The following is a 23,847-nucleotide window of genomic DNA, read 5'->3' as shown; positions in this document are numbered from 1 at the left end:
AGTAAGGCTTAGCTCTGTATAATAGAGCCCCTGCCTTCTTGTAAGTATTCAACGAGTTTGTATTTCTCACGGAGCAAAGACTCAAATTGTATAACTCGGCATTCAGCCACCCCTCCCGACATGCACATCTGCCTCCTAGATGTGTGATCCTGAGTACTTTGTGAGTTTAGACTCTCCTTTTTCTTCGTGCAGTTCCATACAATGTAGGGTAACGGATTCTGCCTTACAGGACGGTTATGGGTGAAGCCCTATCTATAAAGTGCTCGAGCTGTGCTGAGCGCATCCTAGGAAGTGGGGGAGGTTGATGAGCAGAAAGAAGGCAGCGCCCTTCCATTTCAGCCTCCCTGCCTGGAGCCCGTGCCCCAGCAGAGTGGACCCCTAGTGTCTGTAAACATCTGCGCGCTCTGCCTGTTATCACACAGCACAGTGTTTGTATGAGAGTTCGCGTGCGCTCTGCTTGCTAAAGGCTTGCTGAATAGATACGAGGAATAAATAAAATCGGTGTCCCTTAACGAGAAAGCGATTTAAGATACGAGCAGCCCCTTAAGAACTGCTGTTTGGCTAACCGAGTTTTGAGACAGTGAGATGTTTTATACTTGTAAGCTAAAATTCAAAAACTCCTTGGTCAGTTTTTTTTCCGTGTGTGCTTGGTTCAGTTCCAAGTAAACTACCTTCTGCATCATAACACACGGGAGTCCTGTGAAAGTGCACATTCCTGGGGCTGCTCCAGACCCATGACTTCTGAGTCCCGGGAGCAGGGTCTGGGAATCTGCATTTTCATGTCACCCTCCCCGGATGACTCTTTAGCACGGAGAGTTTGTAACGGCCTCTAGGAGATCAAATGGGCAAAGAAACTCAGGTGACGCAACCTCTTCTGTCTAGGAGACCAGGTGCAGAAAGCTGCTCTTCAAGCCTTTTCTGTAATTTGTGATAAAGTCAGGTGGTTAATAGCATTTTGCAGAGACCTGCAAGAATGAAACAAGGGAAAATGCAAATGTGGAAGTAATTATATTTCAAGCCAGTGTGGGTGGTTTTTAAATCTTTAACAAGAGGTATGGGCTGCAGGAGGCATTTTGGGGAGGAGCTGCTTTAGCAGATAAGGGTATATATGGGAGCAGGACCTGTATTCTTGCACAGAGGAACGTGGCCCAGGAGTGGGTGCTGTCTTTGAACAGGCTTTGAAGACTCCCAATCAGTTACACAGGTTCTGAGTGGTCAGCGACAGCCCTGGCTCTGGCTTTCTTAAGCAAAATGGGAATTTGGGGGAAGGCTTTTGATGGGAGGCTGGAGCAGGGAATCTACTCTCCAGAGGGCTTTGCAGCAGGAACCAAAGGAAAGTTTGGGCTTTCAAGCTGCCGTTGTGCTGAGCGTGACTTCTGACTGACCACGTTTTCCCCACGAGCCCACCTCGATTGCTTTCTTAGGCTCTGGAGCTAAATTGCTTAGGTTCGAACCCTAGATCCTCCGCTTACTGGCCGGTTGATCTTTTCCTGACCCTCAGTTTACTCATCTATAAAATGGGGATGAAAACTATCCGATCCCTTAGGGTTGTGAGGATGAACCACTTAGAAAAGTATCTGGTCCAGAGTAAGTGCTGTAAGAGTTTGCCATTCTGTGGATGGATCTCTCCCTCCACTCACGCATTTAGTCCCGCTTCTGTTGTTTTCCTTCAGATGGCTTCCTCTCACATGTCGATCCTGCCAGCCACAGTTTTGCCGTCTCCTGATTCCTTACGAATTTATTCCAGAGCTGACAAGGGATCTCTGAGATCTTGTTCTGGGGGCCCCCGTCTGCAGATGGAGGGCCCAGGATAGATGGCGGGTGGGGTTTCCAGCACCCAGTTCTTGCTTTTCTTTCTTCCAGCACTTTACCTTTTCATCGCACACTAGAGCCCATCACAACTTGGTGTGGCCTTTAACTCTTGTTGAGGGCGCTGGGAGAGTCCCTCAATCCCTCTCGCCTTTCTTCCTATGCTGGCTCTCACCTGAGATGCAGGGGCAATTCGGATTCTATTAGTGTAGTCAGTGAACTTCCTCCATAGTTGCTCCTAGCCTCTGCCCTCACAGCCCTCCTGCCTCTGGTCCCACCAGCATCTCCACTGGTGCTCGCCCAGGCTCATTCCCATCCATAATTTGCTGGGAATGAAGCAGTTACTACCGTGAGAAGTTTGATTGGATTGTGTTCCTAGGAAGACACTTTAGCATCATCACAGCCATCCTCTTCTTTCATCCCGATGTTCCCAATAGAAGGGGCCGCCGATTCTATCACAGTGCCCTGCATCCTCCGCTGGGTTAAGCTGGATACAGTCTCTGCAGTCAGAAGGGCCAGAGGCACTTTGTGGAAGTGGATGGGATGCGCTGGTCCGAGGACAGAGTCTCAGGATATCTCAAATTGCAAAACCGTTTTAAGGTTCCAGAGTGATTCCTCCAACTTTACATGCTGGTACATGGGCCCTTTGAGTATGGAAAGTCTTTCTCCTATAGCGGTGAAATGACATCATAGTGTAATTTCCTTTTAAGGTAACTTGTCCTTCCTTAATCCGACCTCTGTGGCCATACCATGTGAGAGCCTCCTTTCTTCTCTGAATAGCTTTGTTGTGTGGTTGTCATTGTGATGATGGCGACGTTGTAGTTGTAAGATAGGTAATTCATTCACAAGGGCTGAAAATACATAAAGTATCTTTGGTCATATTGTCTCCCCCCACTCCTGTCCCTCAGGCCCTTTCCCAGCAGACACCCACTGAATTAGGGTTTTTCATTTCTTCCAGATTTATCTCATGCACATGTAAGTATGTTATTTTCCCCTTTAAAGCAGATGGTAGCATACTAAATATACACAGTGTTCTGTGCCCTGCTTTTCTTTTACTCAAATATACATCTTTATGGATAAATATATAAAGAGGTTTCTCATTCTTTTTTATAGCAGCAGGATGGATATTCCATTATAGGAATGTACTGTAACTTATTCAAGTATGGCCCCATAGATGGAGATTTAGGCTTCCCAGTGGTTTTTGAGATGAAGGTTTTGGGTGAGAATGAATAAGTAGAATCCATGACTCGATGCAGCTGAAACAAACTCAGAGATTGAGTATGGCCTTGTGTTGTTCATCGGACATTGTTCTATAAAATGATAAGGAATATTGCAGAGGCGCTTAGCGGAGTATCTCTCCACATAGGTAGTTTGGGCCATCCTAGAATAATCAAGAAGGAGCCTTGGCAGCATTTTAATGACTTATTTTGTAAGCTACTGAGTCTCTAATCTTGGGAACTAATGGGTTATGTTTTAAAAAATTATTGTGAGTCCAGCCAGATATTTCTAGATTCATAAGATTGATAAAAGGAAATAAAAAATTAGTACTCATCATTCAGAAGAGGATTGGAAACGTTTCAGGTTCACAAATACTTTCCTAGATGATAAATACCCCACTTTTCTATCAGTTATTATTTAATAGATGCCTTCATGGGCCAGATTTGGGGGTGCAAGGAAGGCAGGACTGTAACTTTCTTGAGAACACGGTTGCTGACACATTTGTAGCTCCTAAGTGTTTGTTTAATTGAACGGAAAGCATGATCGAAGAATATTAAAAGTATGGTAAAGGCGGCCTTAGAAATATATGAATGTATATATTGTTATAGAAGTGTATATGTTAAAGCATTAGTATGAACTAGCAGAACACTGGAAGATAGAAATAGTTCAGGAAGGAATAAGCTATAAAGTTCACTTTATGCTCCCTTTTGAAGTACTACTTTGACCTTGAAAATCTTTTTTGTACCTAAACAGAAATCTGGAAATACAAATGTATCTAGTAGATGAATTCAACCTGTTAGCAAAATTGCTGAGTAGCTAAGAAATATGCTCTATCTTCGTGTTTTTGTGAGTCTGAAGCTGAGGCTGTGCCTTGTGAATTGGGAAACAGCCTAGTGACCTTCTTCATTGGCCCCTCTGCAGAATCCACCACCCTTCTCGACAAGAAAAGTCACTTCCACATTTGAAGCTACTTGGAGAGTTTCTTTACCTTTTGTCTGTTTTGGATGTCTTCTTGTTTATTTGATGATTTCTTTGGCAAATAGGTTAAATATTGTCTGAGTCATATAATACAAGACAGAAATGCTTTCTTTCAGTCAACCGTGTTGGAAAATAATCTCTATAAACCTCCTTGTATTCTTGTAGCTTATGTGTCCTTCAAATTATAGGAGAATTCAGTGAAAAGGAAGTTAGGATTGATAATCACAGTAATGACTTTTCTCTGAGAACAAATCAAAAGTTCAGCGTGACTAATGTTGATGATAATACGTATGTGGAAGTATCCACTGTCAGAGTGTTCAGGGCACTTTGTCTACACCAAAATAACGTTTTAGCGCTAAACTGGGTACCTGCCTTTATCAAATAACGTACTCTAGGAGCCAGCGTAGCTAAAATGGTTAGGACCTTTTGTGTTTGCTGGTATTGAGCTTCAGGAAGTTACGTTTTGAGGGGGATGCTATTCCAAATTCATCACGTGACGTGTGATGGAGTTTCTCCAGTGTTATTTTCGTCTTGATTGGCAGTGAAGAAACCAGAGCACAGCAGGATTAAGTGGTCAGAGCCAGGGAGCCATTCTATTAATAGAGCTCTTTATCTTTTGATTCTTAGTTCAAGAGTGTCTTCCCTCCAAGTGTGTTTTTAAAGAACTGTTGATTCGGTGTAGAACTAGTCCTTCTTTTCACTAGTTTGCTGGGTTCTAAATTTACTCTCTCGGTAAGCAGAGTTCCTTGGAACCTTCGCTCATATTCCATCCAGATCTCTTCTCTCTTTCAGAGTCTCTCAGCTGCGATGCTGATTTATCACAGGCACCGTTATGATTATGAAACAGGAGGTGATACATAGGCAGATCCCCACTAAAGAGACATTCCTGTATAAGTGATTTTTGTGTGAAATGGCGAAAGTACGCAGACTGCAAACTGAGTTCAGGATGAGTGACTTCCATCACAGGATAAACGAACACGTTCCCTAGGAAATTGTGCTTTGATGATCACTACTTATAACTAGTGTTACTGAGCCCTACTAGTTCCTTTCAACTGGAGCCTTTAACTTTCATTGGTTGAAGGTTGACCTCTACTTGGTGTTGGGTGAAGAAGTCTTGTTGCTTCTACCCCACAAGCTGGACCACTTTCCTTAATTTCAAAGCTGTTCTTAGGAAAGAAGGACGCTTGTTCCTTCTAGCCTTTCTGGCTTAGATGCCAATTGTCCCCAGATTCCTTCCTCTTCCTCCCATTTTCAGGGGGAAGTAGCTCTCCTTTCCAGACCCCCACTTCATGTGAATGCCTTGTACACCTGCTACTTTACATTTCAGGCATTTGTATCTGTTGTAAGATACTGTCGGCTTTGTGCTTAACATTCAGAGGAATGTCTTCCTCCATCTCAGGGGTGCCCTGTATTTTCCCTCCTTCTTCTGTGTCTTTTTTGGTAAAACCTGTTTGCACCTGCTGTCTTGACTCCTTGCAGGCCTGCAGAGTCCGGCTCCAGAGTTCATTGTTGACGTTGAATCCATGGACATCTTCCCCGTGGGCTGGTGTGAAGCCAACTCCTACCCTCTGACCACACCGCACAAGACAGTCTGTAAGTATCGCTCTGCTCGGAGCCCAGCTGGGTAACATCTGGGACTTGGGTGAATAAACAGGCAGTTTGGTAAAGATAGTTAGTGGAGCCACATTGTAAAAATCAAAAAAAGGTTGTTGATTTCACACAGAGCACCAGTACTTTTGTCTCATTTATCCTTTAAATGTCCGCGTGAAATGAATATTCGGAAACATTTCCCTGGTTGACAAACTAAGTCACGTGATGAGGCAGAGAGAGGATCTGGAATCTTCCCTCCCCGTTTTGTGTACAATTCATGATCTTGATTAGAAAAAATTTCAGCTAAATACCATATGTTTGTATGGTCGTATCTGAGAAAGAACTACTTTTCCTCATGAGGTTTACCCCAAAATAATCATAATTGGTCCCAGTAATTTACTGACATAGATATAAACACTAACTACTCTGAGCACTAACTAAACCAGTGAGATTTCAACTGGACTTTGAAAAGTGCATCATATCTTCTGATCACAAAAATGCCAAATTAAAACAATATTAGTAATTAAACAGCACAACATCACACACACACACACCCACACACACACACACACACACACACACACACACCACTTAAATACCTACAAGTGTGTGTTTTAACATATACTATTGTAGGTCATTTTCCTGAAAATGGTAACCATTTAAAAATCTTCAAGCCTAATCCATCTCGGCATTTATTACTCCCCCCTAATGGATAACAGAAGTATTATTTTAAAATGTGAGTCCTTAAAGTTAAGGGGCTTTAATTTTTGTGAAATATATTTCTAATGTTTTCTTTATTAATTTATATGCTAGCTGACTTCTTTGTAGCATCCTACCATAAGGTCCGCTTACGTAGGTGCTCAGAACTTTGCCATAAAGGGAGTTCCATCCCATAGTCGGCTTCCTGTTCCCTGATGTCAACAGATTCTGAAGGACACTTAAGAGACCTACTACATATTCATTACGAGTTAGATGGGGCACTATCCGTGTGAATCAAAGTAGGGGGCCCAGGTTATAGACAGAGGCGGATTTTAAGGGATTCTTCTGTACCCCATACTGCACACTGAATCTGATCCAATAACAGTGACATCACTGCCCCTCACTTTAAAATATTTCTAAAAATTTGAGCTTAGAATAATTATTTCAGTCTCAAGGGCATTCTTTTTCTTTTTCTTTTATTCTCACTTAAAATGACGCGGTTCCTTGGCCCTCAGCCTCCACAGCCACTGGGCAGGTTCTCCCCGGGTTCTCTGGGTTTGGGCCGGATCCCCTGTGCCTGGTTGTGCCTCAGACAGAAATCTATGCCCTGATCCTCGTCCTCCTTCCTTCACATGGATTTGGGAGGCGACGAGCATTCTGAGTTTTGAGTTTTTCTGGATGAAATCCCACAGGGTTAAGATGAACATAATGATGTTTCCTTTCTGTTTCGCGCTTCGCTTCCCGGTCTGTCGTGTGTGGCTTCTCATCAAAACATCACGCACGTCAGGCATCTCAACCTAATTAGCAAAGACTGAGTTAGGCAAGTGAGTCTACACTCATTTTTCACTTTAGAGATCACAGAATTCATACTTTTTCGTAGTAATTACAGGCAGACCTCTTGTCACAGATACTGCGTTTTTTACAAATTGAAGGTTTGAGGCAACCCTGCATCGAGCAAGGCTATGACGCCCCTTTTCCGACAGCATTTGTTCACTTCGTGTCTCTGTGTCGCATTTTGGTAATTCTTGCAATATTTCTCACTTTTTCTGTGTTATTGTATTTGTTGTGGTGATCTGTGATCAGTGACCTTTGATGTTACTACTACGACTCACTGAACCTCAGATGATAGTTAGCATTTTTTAGCAATAAAGTATTTTTTAATTAAGGTACGTACGTTGTTTTTTTAGACATAATGCTATTACACACTTAGTAGACTACAGTATAGTGTAAATATAACTTTTATATTCACTGGGAAACAAAGACGTTCCTGTGACTCTTTTATTGTGATATTGACTCTGTTGGGGTGGTCCGGAACTGAACCCACCATATCTCTGAGGTCTGCCCGTACTGGCATTGGGTACTAAATAAAATCAAGAATAGATGAAATTTGAGTCACTATTTCTCTTATTTATTTTTGTTTTCGTCTTATTTCTCACACATACATTTTGCTTTGAAGAGGCAAAGTCTAAATGAATCTGCCAAACTCTGACAGCTTTAGAAGTTCTGTCAGAATTAATTTTTGCTCATGTTGGAAGATGCAGGCTTATCTACGCCCAAATTTATATATGCCAGAAACTCTGGTCTGTCTTTGTGAAGGTGACTCTAACCAGTTATAAATATAAACTGGAAATGTTCTTAACCCCAAGTTGATTATTGGCTGGTTTATGTCACTATTTGACAGACGTATACGTTTGCTAGGCACCAACCCTCCTTTTAATGATAAAACGTTGTCGTTTCTAAACACGCCTCTAATCCTAATTTGGGAGCACGCTGCTATGGTAAAATGTTTTGACTTATCACATTTTCTGCGGGGAAGAAAGTCATCTGGGTCATCACGCTTATACCAATCCATCTTACCCGCTGTGTTCCTGGGAGGTCTGATGTGTGTGCTCTCTTTCTTTTTATTAGAAGCACATTTTAGAATAAAGTAGCCAGTGTAGTGATAAAGTTAGATGTACTAAATCCTATTTAGAGTTCATTTCTGAAAAGTCAAAGTCTATTTTATGCTAGAAGAAATTAAGATAAAATTGTGGCCTGAATGAAATAACTTTTCAGTTTTTAAATTGTTACTTTAAAACAGACAGTTCTATACCTACCGAGCCATTTTAAAAAATGCTTCTTCCTAGCTAGCTATCAAAGCTGCTTTTCTTTTTTTCCCTTTTTGCCTGTTTTACAGCACAAAAGAAGAGAAAGATTGCAGTTGTGCAACCAGAAAAACAGTAAGTTTGTTTTTTCACAAAAACTCCGTGGTAAACTCTGAAGTGTCTTTCAAGAGGATGGGAAACAGGGCTGTTTTCGTTAGCGAGCTAGTCAACACCTAGCACAGTAGTAGAGGGGACAGTAACACGTATCTCCTGTTATTTATTGTGCATCTATTATGTGCAGGACACAGGTCTTGCTTCTAAAGCAGTTTCTTCTCCAGATCGTAACTTCTCACTTTCCTCCCAGCTCAGCCGACCTGAAGGATGCCCAGTGTCCTGCACTGCTGGTAAAGGCAATCTGTGCCCATGGTTCTTAATGCCCCCAGGGGCCCTACAGAGCTGCCCGTCCAGGCCTCGGCTCTGCCCGCTCCCAGCCCAGTGAGCTGGAGCCGGTTGTTTTATTTCTCCCCATCTCAATGCCCTCCTCTATAAAATACCCATTTCTCAGGTGTTTTCGGAAGATTAAATTAGATTCTACGTGAAAATGTGTGGGCCCTCCGTTGCTGAATAAATGTAGGTTACGCCACATTTCTATTGTAATTTTATGAGGAAGGAGGGTGTTTGACAGCCTGTGGACAGGCCGGCTGTATGTTTCTGGAAAATCGTCACTGTTGGTAACATTCTTATATGTTGGAAAAAGTCTGGAATATACTACGATGCACATCCCTTACCAAGTCATTATGTTTTCTTAGTAGACTGTTGGAAAGGGAATTGAAAACAGCGGTTTTTTTTTTTTCATGTACCTGAATTGAAACTTAAATAAAATGAAATTGAATAATAACTGCATGGTTATTTGATGCAAAAAACAGTTTTCTGGGTATTCTTTTTACATTTCTAACAGTGTTTCAGGTTAATCATCTCACTCCAGTTTTATCTGGATAACATTGAAATAGAGAGGAAAAACTAAACTAACAGTCACGTCATGGAGGCCAAATTTGAATTCATGACTCCTCAATTTGCAGTCCGTGGATCAATGATTTTCACCCTTTACTCGCATCTGTCACTAGACAGCTCGTTAAAACACAAGTTGCTGGGCCCCGTCTGCAGAATTTCTGACTCAGGATGTCTGTGGTGGGGCCTGAGCATCTCCAGGTGTAACAGGTTCCCAGGTGATGCTGATCTGACAGCTGGGGGACCCCACTCTGGGAACCAGCACCATAGATGACCCCACTAAGATCTCTCGTTACCGTTTACTTGGAGTTTATATAGTTTTCCAGCTATGCCTCTTTTCCCCTAAGGTGACAGTTTTTATATTTGTTCAGCAACTTTTTACTGAACAACAGCACAGACTTCTGTCATAGACTCATAAACCTACTTCACATTTTAAGAATCATCACTTCTTAGATTTTCTTTGGAGATTTTGTTTTCAGTGCGGCCGTGGCCCACACAAGCATGAACGCCAGAAATCAAAAGTCAGCAGAAAGTCATTGATGAGAAGTCTGACTTTAATTAAAGTCGATGCAAGCCGACTTTCTGCGTGTCCTAAATATAATTAAGGACATTATTATAATTCTGTAACAAGCGACAAGCCCAGCAGTGACCTAGAGGAATCTCAGTATCAGTGATGACCCCTCCAGGGGCTGGAGACCCATAGGCTTCTTGGAATTATTGTAAGACTTGCCCGCAAAGATCTTACCTGTTGTTATACATGCACACATCGTATCTGACCACATTCTTAGCTTAGATTTCTCTAATAGTTGCTTTAAGTTATGAAAAGACTTTGCAAGGTACCAGTTTCTTCTAAAGCGTGAAACCCATGGGAGTTTTTTCTTTATCCACAGATCATCGTCCACAGTGCCTGTTGAGAAAATACCTCACGACCTTTGTTTATTCCCTCACCTGGACACCACAGGTAAACGAGCTACTTAGGACGCCCTGACGCGTCCCAGTATGTCGCTGTGACTGGAGACATGGATATATTTTTAGGTCAACGCGAGAATACTCAACTTCGAGCCAACTGGCTTTTTTTCTTGCTGCTTATTTACAGATACCTGTTCTTTAAAAAAAAATTCTAAGCTAAATTCCTGGGGCCTCTTCTTTTCTGCTTCTTGGTCAGTAGCTCTAGACGCTTCCCTTGGTCTGAGGAAAAGGGTCTGTGTGTTACTTGGAAATTACGAGCCCGGTTAGGACTGTGTATCATGAATAATCATGTGGAAAAAGAAGGAGTTGAAAATATCGTTATCAGGCATTTCTTTTTGGACATTTTATGCCAGTTGCACTTGCATGTTTACACTAGTGGTTAATCCTTAAGTCCCTGTGAGCTTTTGAAGTGTTCCCTAAAACCCTCTGTTTGAATAGCTGGTTGGGAACAGTCTATGTGTTTTAATGTATAAAGTCCTGCGTCTTACAATAACCTTTAAAAACACAGACGTGAATTACCCTTTGACCACAAATCTGATTATAGACACCTTTGTACATTAAGTCATATATTTGATTAAGAATTCTATTTTCTAGCCAAAACGAAGCCTGTTCTGAATTCCAGCATTAAAACCTATATACCGTGGAAGAATCCTATTAGGCAAAGGTTTCTTTGTAGGAAAGAGAGCAGTTTTGTGAGTAGACTTACTAAGGTTGTTTTTTCCTAAAGGTCTGGGCAGAGTAATCCTATCCCCAAATTTCCATGTAAATGCAGCTATGGACATTTTTTTTTTCCTGTTGTATAAAATTCAAACTTCAGAATGGTTTTAAAGGAACCATGTCATCTTTCAGAGTTGGTAATTGTTATGTTACTCCTTTTTTTTTTTTTTTTTTTCCGGTATGTGGGCCTCTCACTGTTGTGGCCTCTCCCGTTGTGGAGCACAGGCTCCGGACACGCAGGCTCAGCGGCCATGGCTCACGGGCCCAGCCGCTCCGCGGCATGTGGGATCTTCCCGGACCGGGGCACGAACCCGTGTCCCCTGTATCGGCAGGCGGACTCTCAACCACTGTGCCACCAGGGAAGCCCCTACTCCTTCTGTTTTATACCCAGAAAAGTAACACGTCTCCCTCGTTACCCGTTGGTTCTCAGTTGAAGTCCTGTGAGAACAAAGCTTCCCAGACTGTCAAATCACCATCCCAAATGAATAACAAGTTTTTATACAGAAAGAAAGTTTTCATACTGTTACTGCAGCTTGACTTGGAACAGTGGCAGGAGAAGATGGGTCTCAGCTGGCTGTGTGACCGCAGTCCGTGTGTGTAGACATCAGGACGCATCCCCGTGGTGACAGGGATACCTCACCATTTAGTTGTTCTGCGTTTTCCCCATGGCAGCTTGAGACACAGTTAGATCAGCACCTTGCCCTCTTGCTTTATAGGTAGGAAGGCTAATGAGGAAGATGCAGAGTTAAGCCCCTGGGAGGCGCATTTCACATCCATGGACTGGCAACATGAGGAAGCTTGACCATACCTAGGGTTGGCCTGGGTGTGGGGCAAAGAGTAACAGATACACACTATTATGTACAAATAGATAACCAACAAGCACCTACTGTATAGCACAGGGAACTCTACTCAGTATTTGGTAATAACATATAAGGGAAAAGAATCTGAGAAAGAATATAGATATATACATATATATGTATGACTGAATCACTGTGTTGTATACCCGAAACTAACACAACATTGTAAATCAACTATACTTCAGTTGAAAAAACAAACAGGAACTGGGCAGTGCTTATTCGAGTGTAATTTGGGTCCCTGTGGTGAATAGCTTGGCCGCTTCTAGTAAAAGAGGGTACACAGACCCGGTGGCTGAGCGGCTCCACCCCTTGTTGTAGACCTGGAAGAATCTCTTGTCCGTAAGCAGAGTGGATTTTCACAGTTGTGTTCATTAAGGCACCATAGGTAATATTTAAAAACTAGAAACAGCTAAATGTCCATCAGTAAGAGAATAGAAAATTCAATTGTGTTATAGTCACGCAGTGGAATACTACACAAAGTGAAAAGTGAATGAATTTTCTGGATATTCATTTACCCGTTTGGGTGGATCTCAGAAACCTCATGTTGAACTGACAAAACGTTGCAGAAAACCTGTATGGAATATTTTAAAAATAACCTAAGTATCCTGAATTGCTTGTGGATACACATATATGTTGTGTGGTAAAGTTTCTAGACTCTCGTGGGAATGGTAAATGCCAGCTTCAGGGTAGTGGGTTCTTTCTGGGGGTTTGGGTGCGGGATTTCCTGAGGTAGGTTAGGGGAACTTAGCTGTGTAACTGGTGTTTTTCTCTTTAAGCTACGTTGGAGGATACCTTAGTTGTCATTGTCTTATTTTCTGTGTTTTGTGTGTGTGTTTTGAATCCTGCATAATAAACAGAAGGTTCATATATATGGTAGAAGAAATAATCAGGATTCCTAAGATATTACTGTGGAAGTAAAACGTTCTGATATGAAGACACAGTGCACTTCTGGGTAGTTTTGCCAGCGCAGTGAGTTAAGCAGGTTTCTCCGGTCCGAAAGCATCAGCTGTGTTTCTCTTCCCTGCAGGTACCGTCAACGGGAAGTACTGCTGTCCTCAGCTTTTCATCAACCACAGGTGTTTCTCGGGCCCCTACCTCAACAAGGGGAGGATCGCAGAGCTGCCTCAGTCGGTGGGACCAGGCAAATGTGTGCTGGTCCTTAAAGAGGTAAAGCACAGCTACGGGGGACTGGTTTTTCACGGGGTGGTGGCCACGTGGGCACAGTCCCTGAAGAAGGGGGTCATAGGAATTTGAGTCCATTCAGGCAACATGTACCATGACATGCACCTCTTTCCTCTCAATCCTGCGAGCTGGAGGCTGGTGGTACAAAGATAGAAATGGCGTTCCTGCCCCGGAAACGCTCCCTGTCTAGTGGGAGGGATGTGCCTTCCCTGCTCTACATTTGAGTAAAGTCTTTTGTGAATCATCGCTTTTTTGTTTAAAAAGATGGCCTATTTTGAGCCTTTGTGTAGGTACATTCCTGTTTTTTGTGACAAAAAAGCACCCCCGAAACATCAAACTATACCATGATGAGCGTGTTTTAATTCCCTGGACACAACGATCCAGTTATCCATTTATCCGTCCATTTATCCGTTGAACAGATGTGTGTTCGGCAACTTCTGGGAGCCAGGCACGGCATCAAGTACCAGGTCAAGAAATGAACACCCCCTGCCCTCTGCCCATTTGGGTTTCATGGTCTTCTTGGGGAGATGACATAATTCTAAGTGAGACGTACAGTCGGGTGAAGGCTCGGTGGAGACCAGAGCGTGTGGTCTGGGCGCAGGGGGGGATGTGACGGATCTCTGGATGTGACACTTGATCTGAAGGAGGCAAAGCGACGGCGCCTTGAGTGCACAGCGCAGATAGGGCTGCACCGGTGGAGTTCAGGGTGGTCACGTGTGGCTGGAGGATAGCATTGGTCCTTACGTATAGGTGTAAAATTCACTGGTATAAAAGAGTATGTTATGTTTTGAAAAGAGAAAATGAGAAATCTGGCTGGCCTTCTGCCTCAGCAGGAGGCAGGATGGAGGAGAGGGTCTGCCTGGGAACGGCTTCCCTGGCATCCTGAGGGATATGGGGCTGAAGCTGTGGGTGACTGGAGCCTCCAGGTGACACCGCGCCCATGCAGTTCCCGCCTTGCGAGAGCCCCTGTGAGATTTCACATTTCATTTCGCCCAAAGAGGATGAGATCATTGCAGCAAAGCCAGAATGCATTTACCTTTTCAGGCCATCAACAGTATTTGCAGTTAAAGACTTTCTCATATTTCAGAAAAAAATCTGTCTTAGAGAAAAAATTGGGGTTACAGTTGAGGAGCAACCCTGTAAGAAAGGGACCAGGCTACTGCTGTTGTTATTTGCTCAGGCGAATTTGACGTAGAAGAGGCATAGCAGGTGCTTCCTGCCCGTCCTGAGCTCTCAGTCGTGGGAGGGACGGACAAGCCAGTAGCATCTTCAGGGTGGGCTCAGGGGTTTGGAGATCTCGGGGACTTCCTGCACGGCCTGTGGGGTGGGGGAAGGGGGCAGCCAGCTCCAGGGGACGGAAAAGCATCCGGGAAGCCTGGAGCATTGGTGGGATCACGGGAAGGAAAACAGGAAGGAACGCTTGCAGCGCCTTGAATACGAGGACCGTAGGGACAGGCGTGGAAAGTGCAGAGATTCGAATCCAGAGTCTCCTGCGGGCCAGGACCCCGTCCTGGGCGCTTTGCCTGTGTCCTTATTTAGACTTGCTTTTCTTGAGATCTGTCACCTTCATGCTTTACGTTCTGAAATCAAACAGTGCAAGGCGGGCGCCCGGCCTGAGTGGCGAATGGATCCCATTGATGAGAAGTTAAAGGGAGATGGTGGCCGAGGAGGGGGTGGGGCAGCCCCTCTCGAAGGCCATCGGGGATGCTGGGGAGTGAGCTCCAGCCAGCAGCCGAGACATGGTGCACAGCCCCAGCTTGGCCCATAATAGTTATTCTTTCCATCTGACTGTTTACAGGGTAGGCAGGCGACGAGGAACCCTCCCCTGCAGGGTGAGCCCAGAGACATCGTCCTTTGTAAAGAACACGAAAACCCCACATAAATGAGGGTCACTTCTTTTTTCTTTTTTTTTTTTTAAACATCTTTATTGGAGTATAATTGCTTTACAATGGTGTGTTAGTTTCTGCTTTATAACAACGTGAATCAGTTACATGTATACATATGTCCCCATATCTCTTCCCTCTTGCGTCTCCTTCCCTCCCACTCTCCCTATCCCATGTAGGGTCACTTCTTTTTGTTTTTGGTTTTTTTTTGCGGTATGCAGACCTCTCACTGTTGTGGCTTCTCCCGTTGTGGAGCACAGGCTCCGGACGCGCAGGCTCAGCGGCCATGGCTCACAGGCCCAGCCGCTCCGCGGCATGTGGGATCTACCCGGATCGGGGCACAAACCCGCGTCCCCTGCATCGGCAGGCGGACTCTCAACCACTGCGCCACCAGGGAGGTCCCTCTGGCCTAGCTTTTAAACTTGATTGCTGGGACCTATCAGAGGATTGATCAGGGCTAACTACTGCTGAATTCTAAAAATATTATGTAGTAAACTAGCCAAGCCCCAAAGAGAGACTGACCCTAAGGCCACTGTGTCTGTTAACAGGGTCCGCAGGTGGCCAAGGACCTCACTGGAACCACTGGGACGTGGGTGTGAAACGGTCTTGTGGGGACTTTACACAAGCGCATCCATTCACCAGGTTTTTGTGAGCTTCCCTGTCCCATTCTGATCACTGGCAACAAAACCAGGCACAAATTCAGGCAGGTGATACGGCCATGGCAAGGTTGCCCTCAAGGGCTGAAAGCACTGGGGGAACTCAAGAGAGTCCATTAGGTCTAGGGGCTGTATTTTATACAGTGACAGATATCCCTACATGTAACCTGGGCTTGGTTTCTTCTTAGACCAAATCTACCATCTGCGGGACCTGTGGTCTGTGCCGACTTAAATGCACAGTAAGCGCTCACTTGTCTAGGGGTAGTGTTCCAGCAGCCTCCACTCTCCGAGGCATCGGCCCTGGCAGTAAGAAGGGCCTCTGGGCATCGAGCTTGCTGAGCTGACTCTTGGGAAGATCTCACTGGGCCTTCCTTAACCTTCCCTACCTGGAAATAACCTCTGCTGCAGCTGAACACCCTCAACAGTTCTATTCAAGGGCTCTATGGCGAGTAGGAGCTCAAAAAATAAAGTTTAGTCGATGGATAGAAGTTGACTTAAATTTGTTAGCTGATTTCCCAGCCCGAGGGAGTAAAGGCAGCAAACCTCAAAGGAACTGGGACATCAGAGGCTGACCCAGTGAGTAGCATGGTGAGAAATGGCACCAAGAAGAGAGAACGGTCAGGCAGTGCAGAACTCAGTGTGTGTTCATGCGCGAGCGGCTGGGCCCGTGAGCCATGGCCGCGGAACCTGCGTGTCCGGAGCCTGTGCTCCGCAACCAAAAAAAAAAAAAAAAAGCTAGGCCGGAGCAGTTTTCTGATGACAGGAACTAGTTTTTTGCTGATGTTCAGAAAATGCATGAAGCAGGAAAGAAAGCAAGCAAGCACTTCAGTTCCGTGAGTGCAAGAAAAATGTAAGTCCCACCAAGCCACTGTTCATGCTAATACTCCTGCTTCAGCCCAGGACCTGGGCATGGTTTCCAATTGCATTTCACTTACAGAGAATGAGGGCATTAGAGCAAAGACAGAGCACGTTCGCTTCTTCAGGCCATCAGGGGTGTTAGTAGTTAAACGTTTTTCTGTCTTTGGAAGATGTGGAGTGATGGCCGTTTTCCCTCTGTCTGGTTCTTGGAGAAATACACGAGGTCTGTGGGCATGGGTGTGGAGCCGGCCTTTGGAGAGGGGTCCTGAGGGGTCCTGAGTGCTGAGAGGGCGGTGGACCAGAGGGGAGGAAGTTTCTGGCAAACGGGAGGATGAACGCCTGTTCACTTTCTGGGCAGTGAGCGTCCTGAGCTTGAGTAGGGTTGAGGACGTAGGGACCTCGATTCCAGAAGGAGGGCGGTGGAGGGGGCGCAGGCAACCTCTAAGATCAGGAGCCCAGTCAGGTCCAGTCACCTCGAACAAGGGGCTCCCAGCGAGTAGCCTGGAGGGGAGGGGGCAGGTCGAGCCCATCCACAGCCCCTCAGGTCCCCGGGGCGTTTTGTGGGACCCCCGGGTGCAGTCACAGGGAGAGTGGGCCCTGTGACGACAGACAGGAAGTGATGGTGTTTGTCATAAATGAAACTCGCAAGATCAGGATGGTCGTCGCCAGCCAGGACTGTCCTTTTCTATCCCCAGTACTTTCCCATGCACTCCTGCCCCAGTAACGCCAGGGTCTCCCCAAGTCAAATAAACTGCAGGTCCCCGGGGGCCCTCGGTGAACTTGGGAGGTTTTGCATCCCAAGCGTCCCACACCTCTGAGATCATCAGCATCGTGGGATGGAGTCTTGTCGTCCATTCGCAGAGGCATTCAAAGAACTTCTGCTTCATGCTTTCTATGCAAGCTCGTGAGTGGTCAGGTCTGCGGTATTGACTTTGTCTACAGGGCAGTAAGGCAGGCGTTGTGTGCCTGTGTCGATGTGTGAGAGAGAGAGAGAGCTGGTGAGCACAGGAGGAAAAGGTGGTGGAGGGCATCTGATGTATTCACTCCTGTCCATGTGTACTGCGATGGAAAGTTCAGCTTCTAATGCAGACACACAATGAGATGGGAGAACACCGACCGGGTCCTACTGGCAGAAATGGCTCTGAAAACGCCCACTCAGGAAGAATGGGAATCTGTTTTCATAGCAACTCTGAAGGCCATAGGTTTGAAGGCAGCCTGCCAGGATAAAATCCCACGTGCCTTACAGAGATTTGGGGGGAGCCCAGGGTTTTTCTTAAACATTATTTGGTTTAAATTATTTGCGGTGTGTAACCTCTGTTTTTAGCAAAAAAGAGAAATGTATCATTTTCGGTGGGGAGTCGATAGGAGTCCTTTTTCCCATTTTCCACATCACCTTCCGATGCGTGAAGCTACAGGTGTTAACAGAATTGCTCCTCAGCAGCAGGGGTGACCTGTGTTTCACTTGCTGCCTTTGGGCAGCAGGGTTTCAGCCGTTTAAGAAATGAACGTTTATAGAGGGAAAATCGACAGGTTGTGCCTTTTCTGTGGAAAAGCAAAAACATGGCACTGGATTTTTATTGCCTTTTCTTTCTGATGTGGAACTTAGGAGAAAGCAGCATGAGTCCTGGACACTCAGGAAACTCTCTGGATCCATGAGCCTCCCTGGTTGCTTCTTTCCCTCTAGCACAACTGTCTGCCCCACTTAGTGGAGATCGCCAGGCTTGGGACCTCTGATTCACCCTGACACCGAGGGACCAGTCTGAATACGATGGGCTAGATGGATTAGATAAAATAAGTGAGGCTAGACACAGCTTCAGCTCCACCAAAGGGGAAAGTTGTTCCTGATTCGTAAAATACAGAGACACACATATGCACGCATCCACCCTACACTATCCTCCCCTCACTCCACCCACCTACCCACCTACCCATCCATCCACCATCTGTCTATATCTATCTTTCTATCATTTATCTCTATATATCATATTCATCCATTCATCTCTCCATCATCTTTCATCTTTCTATCTATTAATCGTTATCCATCTATCTATATCTAGTGTACCTAAAAGAGTCACTTTGGTACTCTTCATCACAATCTGGTCCAGGGGTGCAAAGGTTTAGACGTGACCCATTGAGCCTTCTTAGGTTTTTAAGAGAGTAGGTTGTGATTAGTGTAACTTTGCAAACAGTGACTGCAGAAATCACTAAGAGCCCTGAGTACTGGTTTGATGATGCCAGAGTTTGGGGTAACTAATCGGGTTGCCACCAGGGCACAAAGGAGCCAGGCACGTTCACCTTTATTGAGTAAGATTTTTCTCTCCCTCAATCTGCTTCTGTGGTCTGAATAGCTCTTTAGCCTCAGAAAGTGCAGAGGTCAGTGGTGTGGGGACTGCTGGGTGTATGCGTATTGTTTTTTGTCCATCCGCACCTTCCCAGGGTCTTTCATTCTGTTATCTGACACTCAGCAGCTATTACTGTGCATGGTCACATCAGATACACTCCAGCTCTGGGAAGCCAGCAGAGAATGAAACATCATCCATCCGTCCATCCCATTCATCCATTTAGTCGGTTCCTAAGCAATTCCTGAGTCATAAGCGTGTGCTGGTGGACGCTGTGCTCGAAGCTGGGGAGTCAAGGTGAGCAGGAGATGTGCCCCCCAGGTGAGTTGACAGTCCCCGCTGCAGAGCCTCACGGGGGAGGACTTAGGCATTTCAGGTTATACTGGAAAGAGGAAGAGTCTTGCCTAAGTGACATCCAGTTAAGTCAGTCAACAAAATCAGAGATGCAGACGTACCTCTGGACAGTATTCTCCGGTGTTCTTGTTGCTGTTGTTTTAAACTTATGCTGAACATGAACCCATTGAGAACAGTGTACCAAGCCTGTGGGTGGTATAAACTATAGCACATACATAATGTATGATTCAGGAATTAGCTAGACAGTGTCCAGGAAGGTTGGCAAAAAAAGTACAAAGTTTTTTTTTGTTGTGAAGGTTTTATGATTTGCCTGTAAAGATGATGAGATACTTTTGCTGAAATTTCTTATTGTACTGTAGGGTAGGATTCTGTAACAAGGAAATCAGTGGCAAATGCTACCTCCTGGGCCTCCGTTGACATAGAACATATGGTACCAGATAAATTCTTGGAGTGAATCAATCATTAAGTTTTAGATGTACAGAATAATTTGATCCAATATCAGTGCCCATCTTGAAATTCATTGAACAAATTCCAAAAAAGTCTTGATCGAGTGCCTCCTATTGCCAGGCATGGTTCTAGCTACTATGAATAAAGCAACAAACAAAATGTAGTCCCTGATTTCTCATCAGGAGGGCAGGTTGGTGAGGCTCCCTTCCTAAGGTTTGCACACAGCTGCCTTCTTGCTGTGTCCCCGCATCTGAGAGGGAGGGCAAGCTCTCTGGTCTCTGCTCACAAGGGCACCCCGTCATGGAGGATCCATCCTCAGGACCTCATCTAAACTTAACCACCCAAAGCCCCACCCCCAGTACCATCACATGGGGGAGGGTAGCGCTTCAACGTAGCAATTTGGTGGGACATACTCAGTCCATAGCAGAAGGGAAAACCACAGGTGGAAAAGAATACTCTGGAAAATAGTCTAGAGTTTAAGGGCATTTTGCTGCTGATGGATCATGAGCTCAGAGGGCATCGTGGGTGGGTTTGGGAAGCCGTGAGGAGCTTGAGGTTGGGGCAGACAAGGGGGAAGCGCAGAGCCGTATGGGAGTGGGATTCTGGGCAGAAGGAAAGTTCTAAGAGTGTTGCGTTTCTGGTGACCAAGCTGAAGGAAGGTACAGGGTATGATGGGATTCTCCTGTTCGTCTTCCAGGGGGAAGTGGATAATTCCTGAAAATATAGGCTTCTTCGGAGAGTGGTCTTTTAATCAAATTGAAGTGATAAAGTAGGGAGTACTTTGGTGCCGGGGGAAGGGGGCTGCCTACCAGGGAAGCACTGGGCTCCCCGACCTTGCCTTTGAGCCTGGGGCGGGGGGAAGGGCCTGCTCTCCGGGTGGTGGGTTGTCCAGGGGAGGTGAGCCTTCCGTTAAGAATCTGAAACAAAGGTAGAGGGCAGTTTCAGCCCAAGCAATAGAGTCCACCTGGGAAAGCACGTCAGATTATTACTGTTCTTATTACAATTTTTGTAACTAATAACCAAAGGAGAGATGAGCATAGTGATTATTAGGTAATATTTGGGGGTATATTAGATGCAGCAGTTGCATTAATTTTGGGGACGTGCCCAGAGCAGTCAGTGATTCGGGAGACTGAATGAAAACACCTACGTTTAAGGGTAAATAACTTGGAAAAGTCTTGTTTTCTTTTCCAAGCTTGTTTCGTGCTTTCCTCTGGCTTCTTAGAAGGTTACGTTTGCGCTGCAGAGAAGGAAAGACCCTGCTGCTTCCTCTTTGCTCTTATGAGAACGTCTTCCTTTCTTTTCGGTTTTTGGTGGCGTTTACTTTTGTGAGCGTTTAAGAGGAAGTGCTGCGTACTCCATTGATAACACTGTGGACCTCTGGGGGGTGTAGGATAAATGTGACTTCACTCTGGGAAAAGAAGCACAGCTGCTACAGTTCATTTGAAACCCAAACTCCTTCTTTGGGTTTGGAGACGTGTTTTAATTAATATTCTCCATTTAAATCTCGTTACAAAAATAAAACTCTTCTTGTCTGTCTGCTCTGCAACTCGCCGGGCCTCTCATTGTATCGACAGCCCAGGTGCTCACATCAGAGTCTTGTCTCATTTTGGTCCTCTCGCACTTTATGTATCCCATCCACCTGGCGAAGCCCTACTGATGGAGTAATGGCTGGTTAGGCAAGAGAAATTTTTTATCATTTTATTATTTTAAAAAACCCATTCATAAAATTATCTCCATTTCACCTGATTTTGAAATTGAAAGAAATCATCTTTGAGGCCCGTGAGGGCCTTTGGTGGTCCCGATTTCTATAAAAAGCTAATTATTGTAACTGTGGCTCTTGGATAGACTGCAGAGCAGAAAGGTCTGCTGTAACAGTGAACATGTTGAGGGGGGCTCCTTTGTATCCAGATCCTTCTTCTGACTTCGCCAGAGAGAGAATATCCTCCTTCCTGTTTCCCTGTGGGCCAGTCTCTCTCTAAATGTTGGCCCTGAAGAGACATCTCCCGCCCTGGCCACTAGAACTCAACAGATGACAGACCTTTGAGGTCGGGAGCCTGTCTTCTTTCCATTAAGTTAGCCCAGCCTGAGCTGTGGGAGCTTATATTTGCGTTCTGAAGTGTTTTCTAATCTTAACACTCAGAGAACTAATTTTCCTATTAAGTGGTTTCCTGCACTTTCAACATTGTTACAACTTTAATCATAGGATATAGTTGAGGTTGGAAACGATCTTAGTTACTTTCGGTGTTCGGGGAGAAGTTTTCATGATAGTGCATGTGGAAGGAAATAATGGAATTCCGTGATTTCACGAAGTGAACAGAAAAAAATCCCATCGATTTACGGAATCCTTTGAGTGCTGACCTTGTACCTGAAAGGGCAGGGGCAAGAGAAGGAGACACGCATTCACTGAGGGGCTCCCGGGTACCAGACGCTTGGCGCTATTTGCCTCTTCCCCTGCCGACACCACCTACGCTCTGTTCTATTTGTCTCTTCCTCCCTCTGAGGACCCTTCTCTCTTCTCCTGTAACTGACTCACTCACCGTTTTCTGAGCAAACTTTTGCGCCTGATGGAGCAGAGGTAGGAGAACAAGAGGCGCAGCAGGACGGGGCCGTGGAATGCACCGTCGGAGTCCTCGGAGGTTCAGAGAGATGGGAGCGCAATTTGGATTTGAGAATTAGGTCATCGGTGCCCTTCAGTTTTTCAGTTTACTGCTTGGAGAAGAAGCCAGATTTGGGTGGGTTGAGAATTGGAGATGAAGAAGTTAAAAGTATAGACTTTTTTTTTTTTTTTTTAAGAAGTTGGGTTCTGGAGAAGAGGCAGTAGCAAGAAAGTCAGGAGCTTCTAAGAAGAGTTATTTTGCGAAGGTGCTTGACTGAAACATAAATACAGGCCAATGAGAATAGAGAGATGAAGGCCCAGGGAGAGTTTGTTTTGTGGGTGGATGAGGACTGCTTGGATATCAAGAAGAAGGCTACCTTAAACATTTTTTATATGCCGAGCTGTTACCTCCTTTATTTCTCACAACATCCTTATTACAGGGGAGAAAATCTTTTCCTCTACCCTCTTAGGTTCAGTAGGTAGGGCCTGTAAATTAAACTGACAAAAGACAGATCAACAGGAGAAAAGGGTTGCAAGAAATTAAAAACCAAAGAAGCCATTAGGCTTGAGATTTTTACATACCATTTTAATAAAAGACAGTACATTGTGGAGAGGTGATCAGACAAAGGGAAAGGGGTCTGAGCTCCAAGGACTGTTAAGTATATGCGGGAATCTAACGGAAGATAAGGGGGTTTTTTTCCTAGTAAGATTTGTTTGTGCAGAGTCATCTCTGGGCCATCTTTGTTTCTCCAGTGACAAGGGTTGTTTTCCTCCTGGTGTAAGAGCGGGGAGGGGGACACTTTCACAGTGTTTTAGGCAGAAAGGGGGAGGGCAGAGAGTCCCTGCAGTGTCTGCTGTTTCTCAGTTGTGTCAGGGAAAAATTAATCCTATGCCAAAGTGGCATATTTTGAGGTGACAAGTTCTGACCCCCTTCATTGTGAACCAGGTAAATGGCAGCGCCCCCATTATACAGATGAGGAAAGTCAATCAAGCATCTTGCCTAAGCTTGATTAGCTTCTAAGGGATGGACCTGGGATCCCATCCCATATCTGTCCAACTTTACAAAGGCTATTGCTCCTCTGTTATAATATACTGTGGGGACTTCTGTGTAGAAGGGTGTTCCCAATAAACATTTCGTGAAGCCTAGGAAATCCAGTGAGGCATTGCTGTAGCGCTAATTTCCTCCTTGAGATACTCAGAGCAATCTTAATGTCAGTTTATTGGGAAGAATGTTCATCAGCTTCACAGCTAACATCCTGTTAGTTAATTGGGGGCAGGGTCTGAGCTACCCTTTGTGATCAAGAGTGTAATAACTTGAATTCTGATGTTTTGCAAGGTACAGTAATTCAGTCTAACTTGGGTCATAATAACAGCTGTCAACTTAGTTATTTTCATGGAGTAACTATAATACACTAAGATGTCAGGTACATAAATTATTCAGATCACAATTCCAAAGTTTTATAGAGAGCTTGTTGAATTTAGAGACAAATGATGTGACATTGGGAAAAGCCAGGGGAAAATTATTCAATATCACATGCCTTTTACGAGTTAATTGCCGCCTGTTTCCACTCTGAATTGAACTCTGGAAGGCATTTTCTTTTCACAG

At 44.9% G+C, this 23,847-nt stretch overlaps 1 protein-coding gene across 1 annotated transcript in view; it reads left to right on the top strand.

Moving 5' to 3' along the window:
- SFMBT2 (Scm like with four mbt domains 2) overlaps window positions 1-23,847 on the top strand; it is a 208,357-nt gene that overhangs the window by 157,939 nt on the left and 26,571 nt on the right. Inside the window, exons 12-15 of the mRNA XM_060159924.1 lie at window positions 5,485-5,598; window positions 8,471-8,513; window positions 10,277-10,347; window positions 12,957-13,096. Of these exons, the coding sequence (XP_060015907.1) occupies window positions 5,485-5,598; window positions 8,471-8,513; window positions 10,277-10,347; window positions 12,957-13,096 (368 nt within the window). The remainder of the gene's footprint in view (window positions 1-5,484; window positions 5,599-8,470; window positions 8,514-10,276; window positions 10,348-12,956; window positions 13,097-23,847) is intronic.

This window comes from Lagenorhynchus albirostris, chromosome 1 (genome assembly GCF_949774975.1).
Source record: "Lagenorhynchus albirostris chromosome 1, mLagAlb1.1, whole genome shotgun sequence".
Classification (NCBI taxonomy): Eukaryota; Metazoa; Chordata; class Mammalia; order Artiodactyla; family Delphinidae; genus Lagenorhynchus; species Lagenorhynchus albirostris.
Note: the sequence above shows the minus strand (reverse complement) of the source record. Positions and strands in the feature narration are given on the sequence as shown.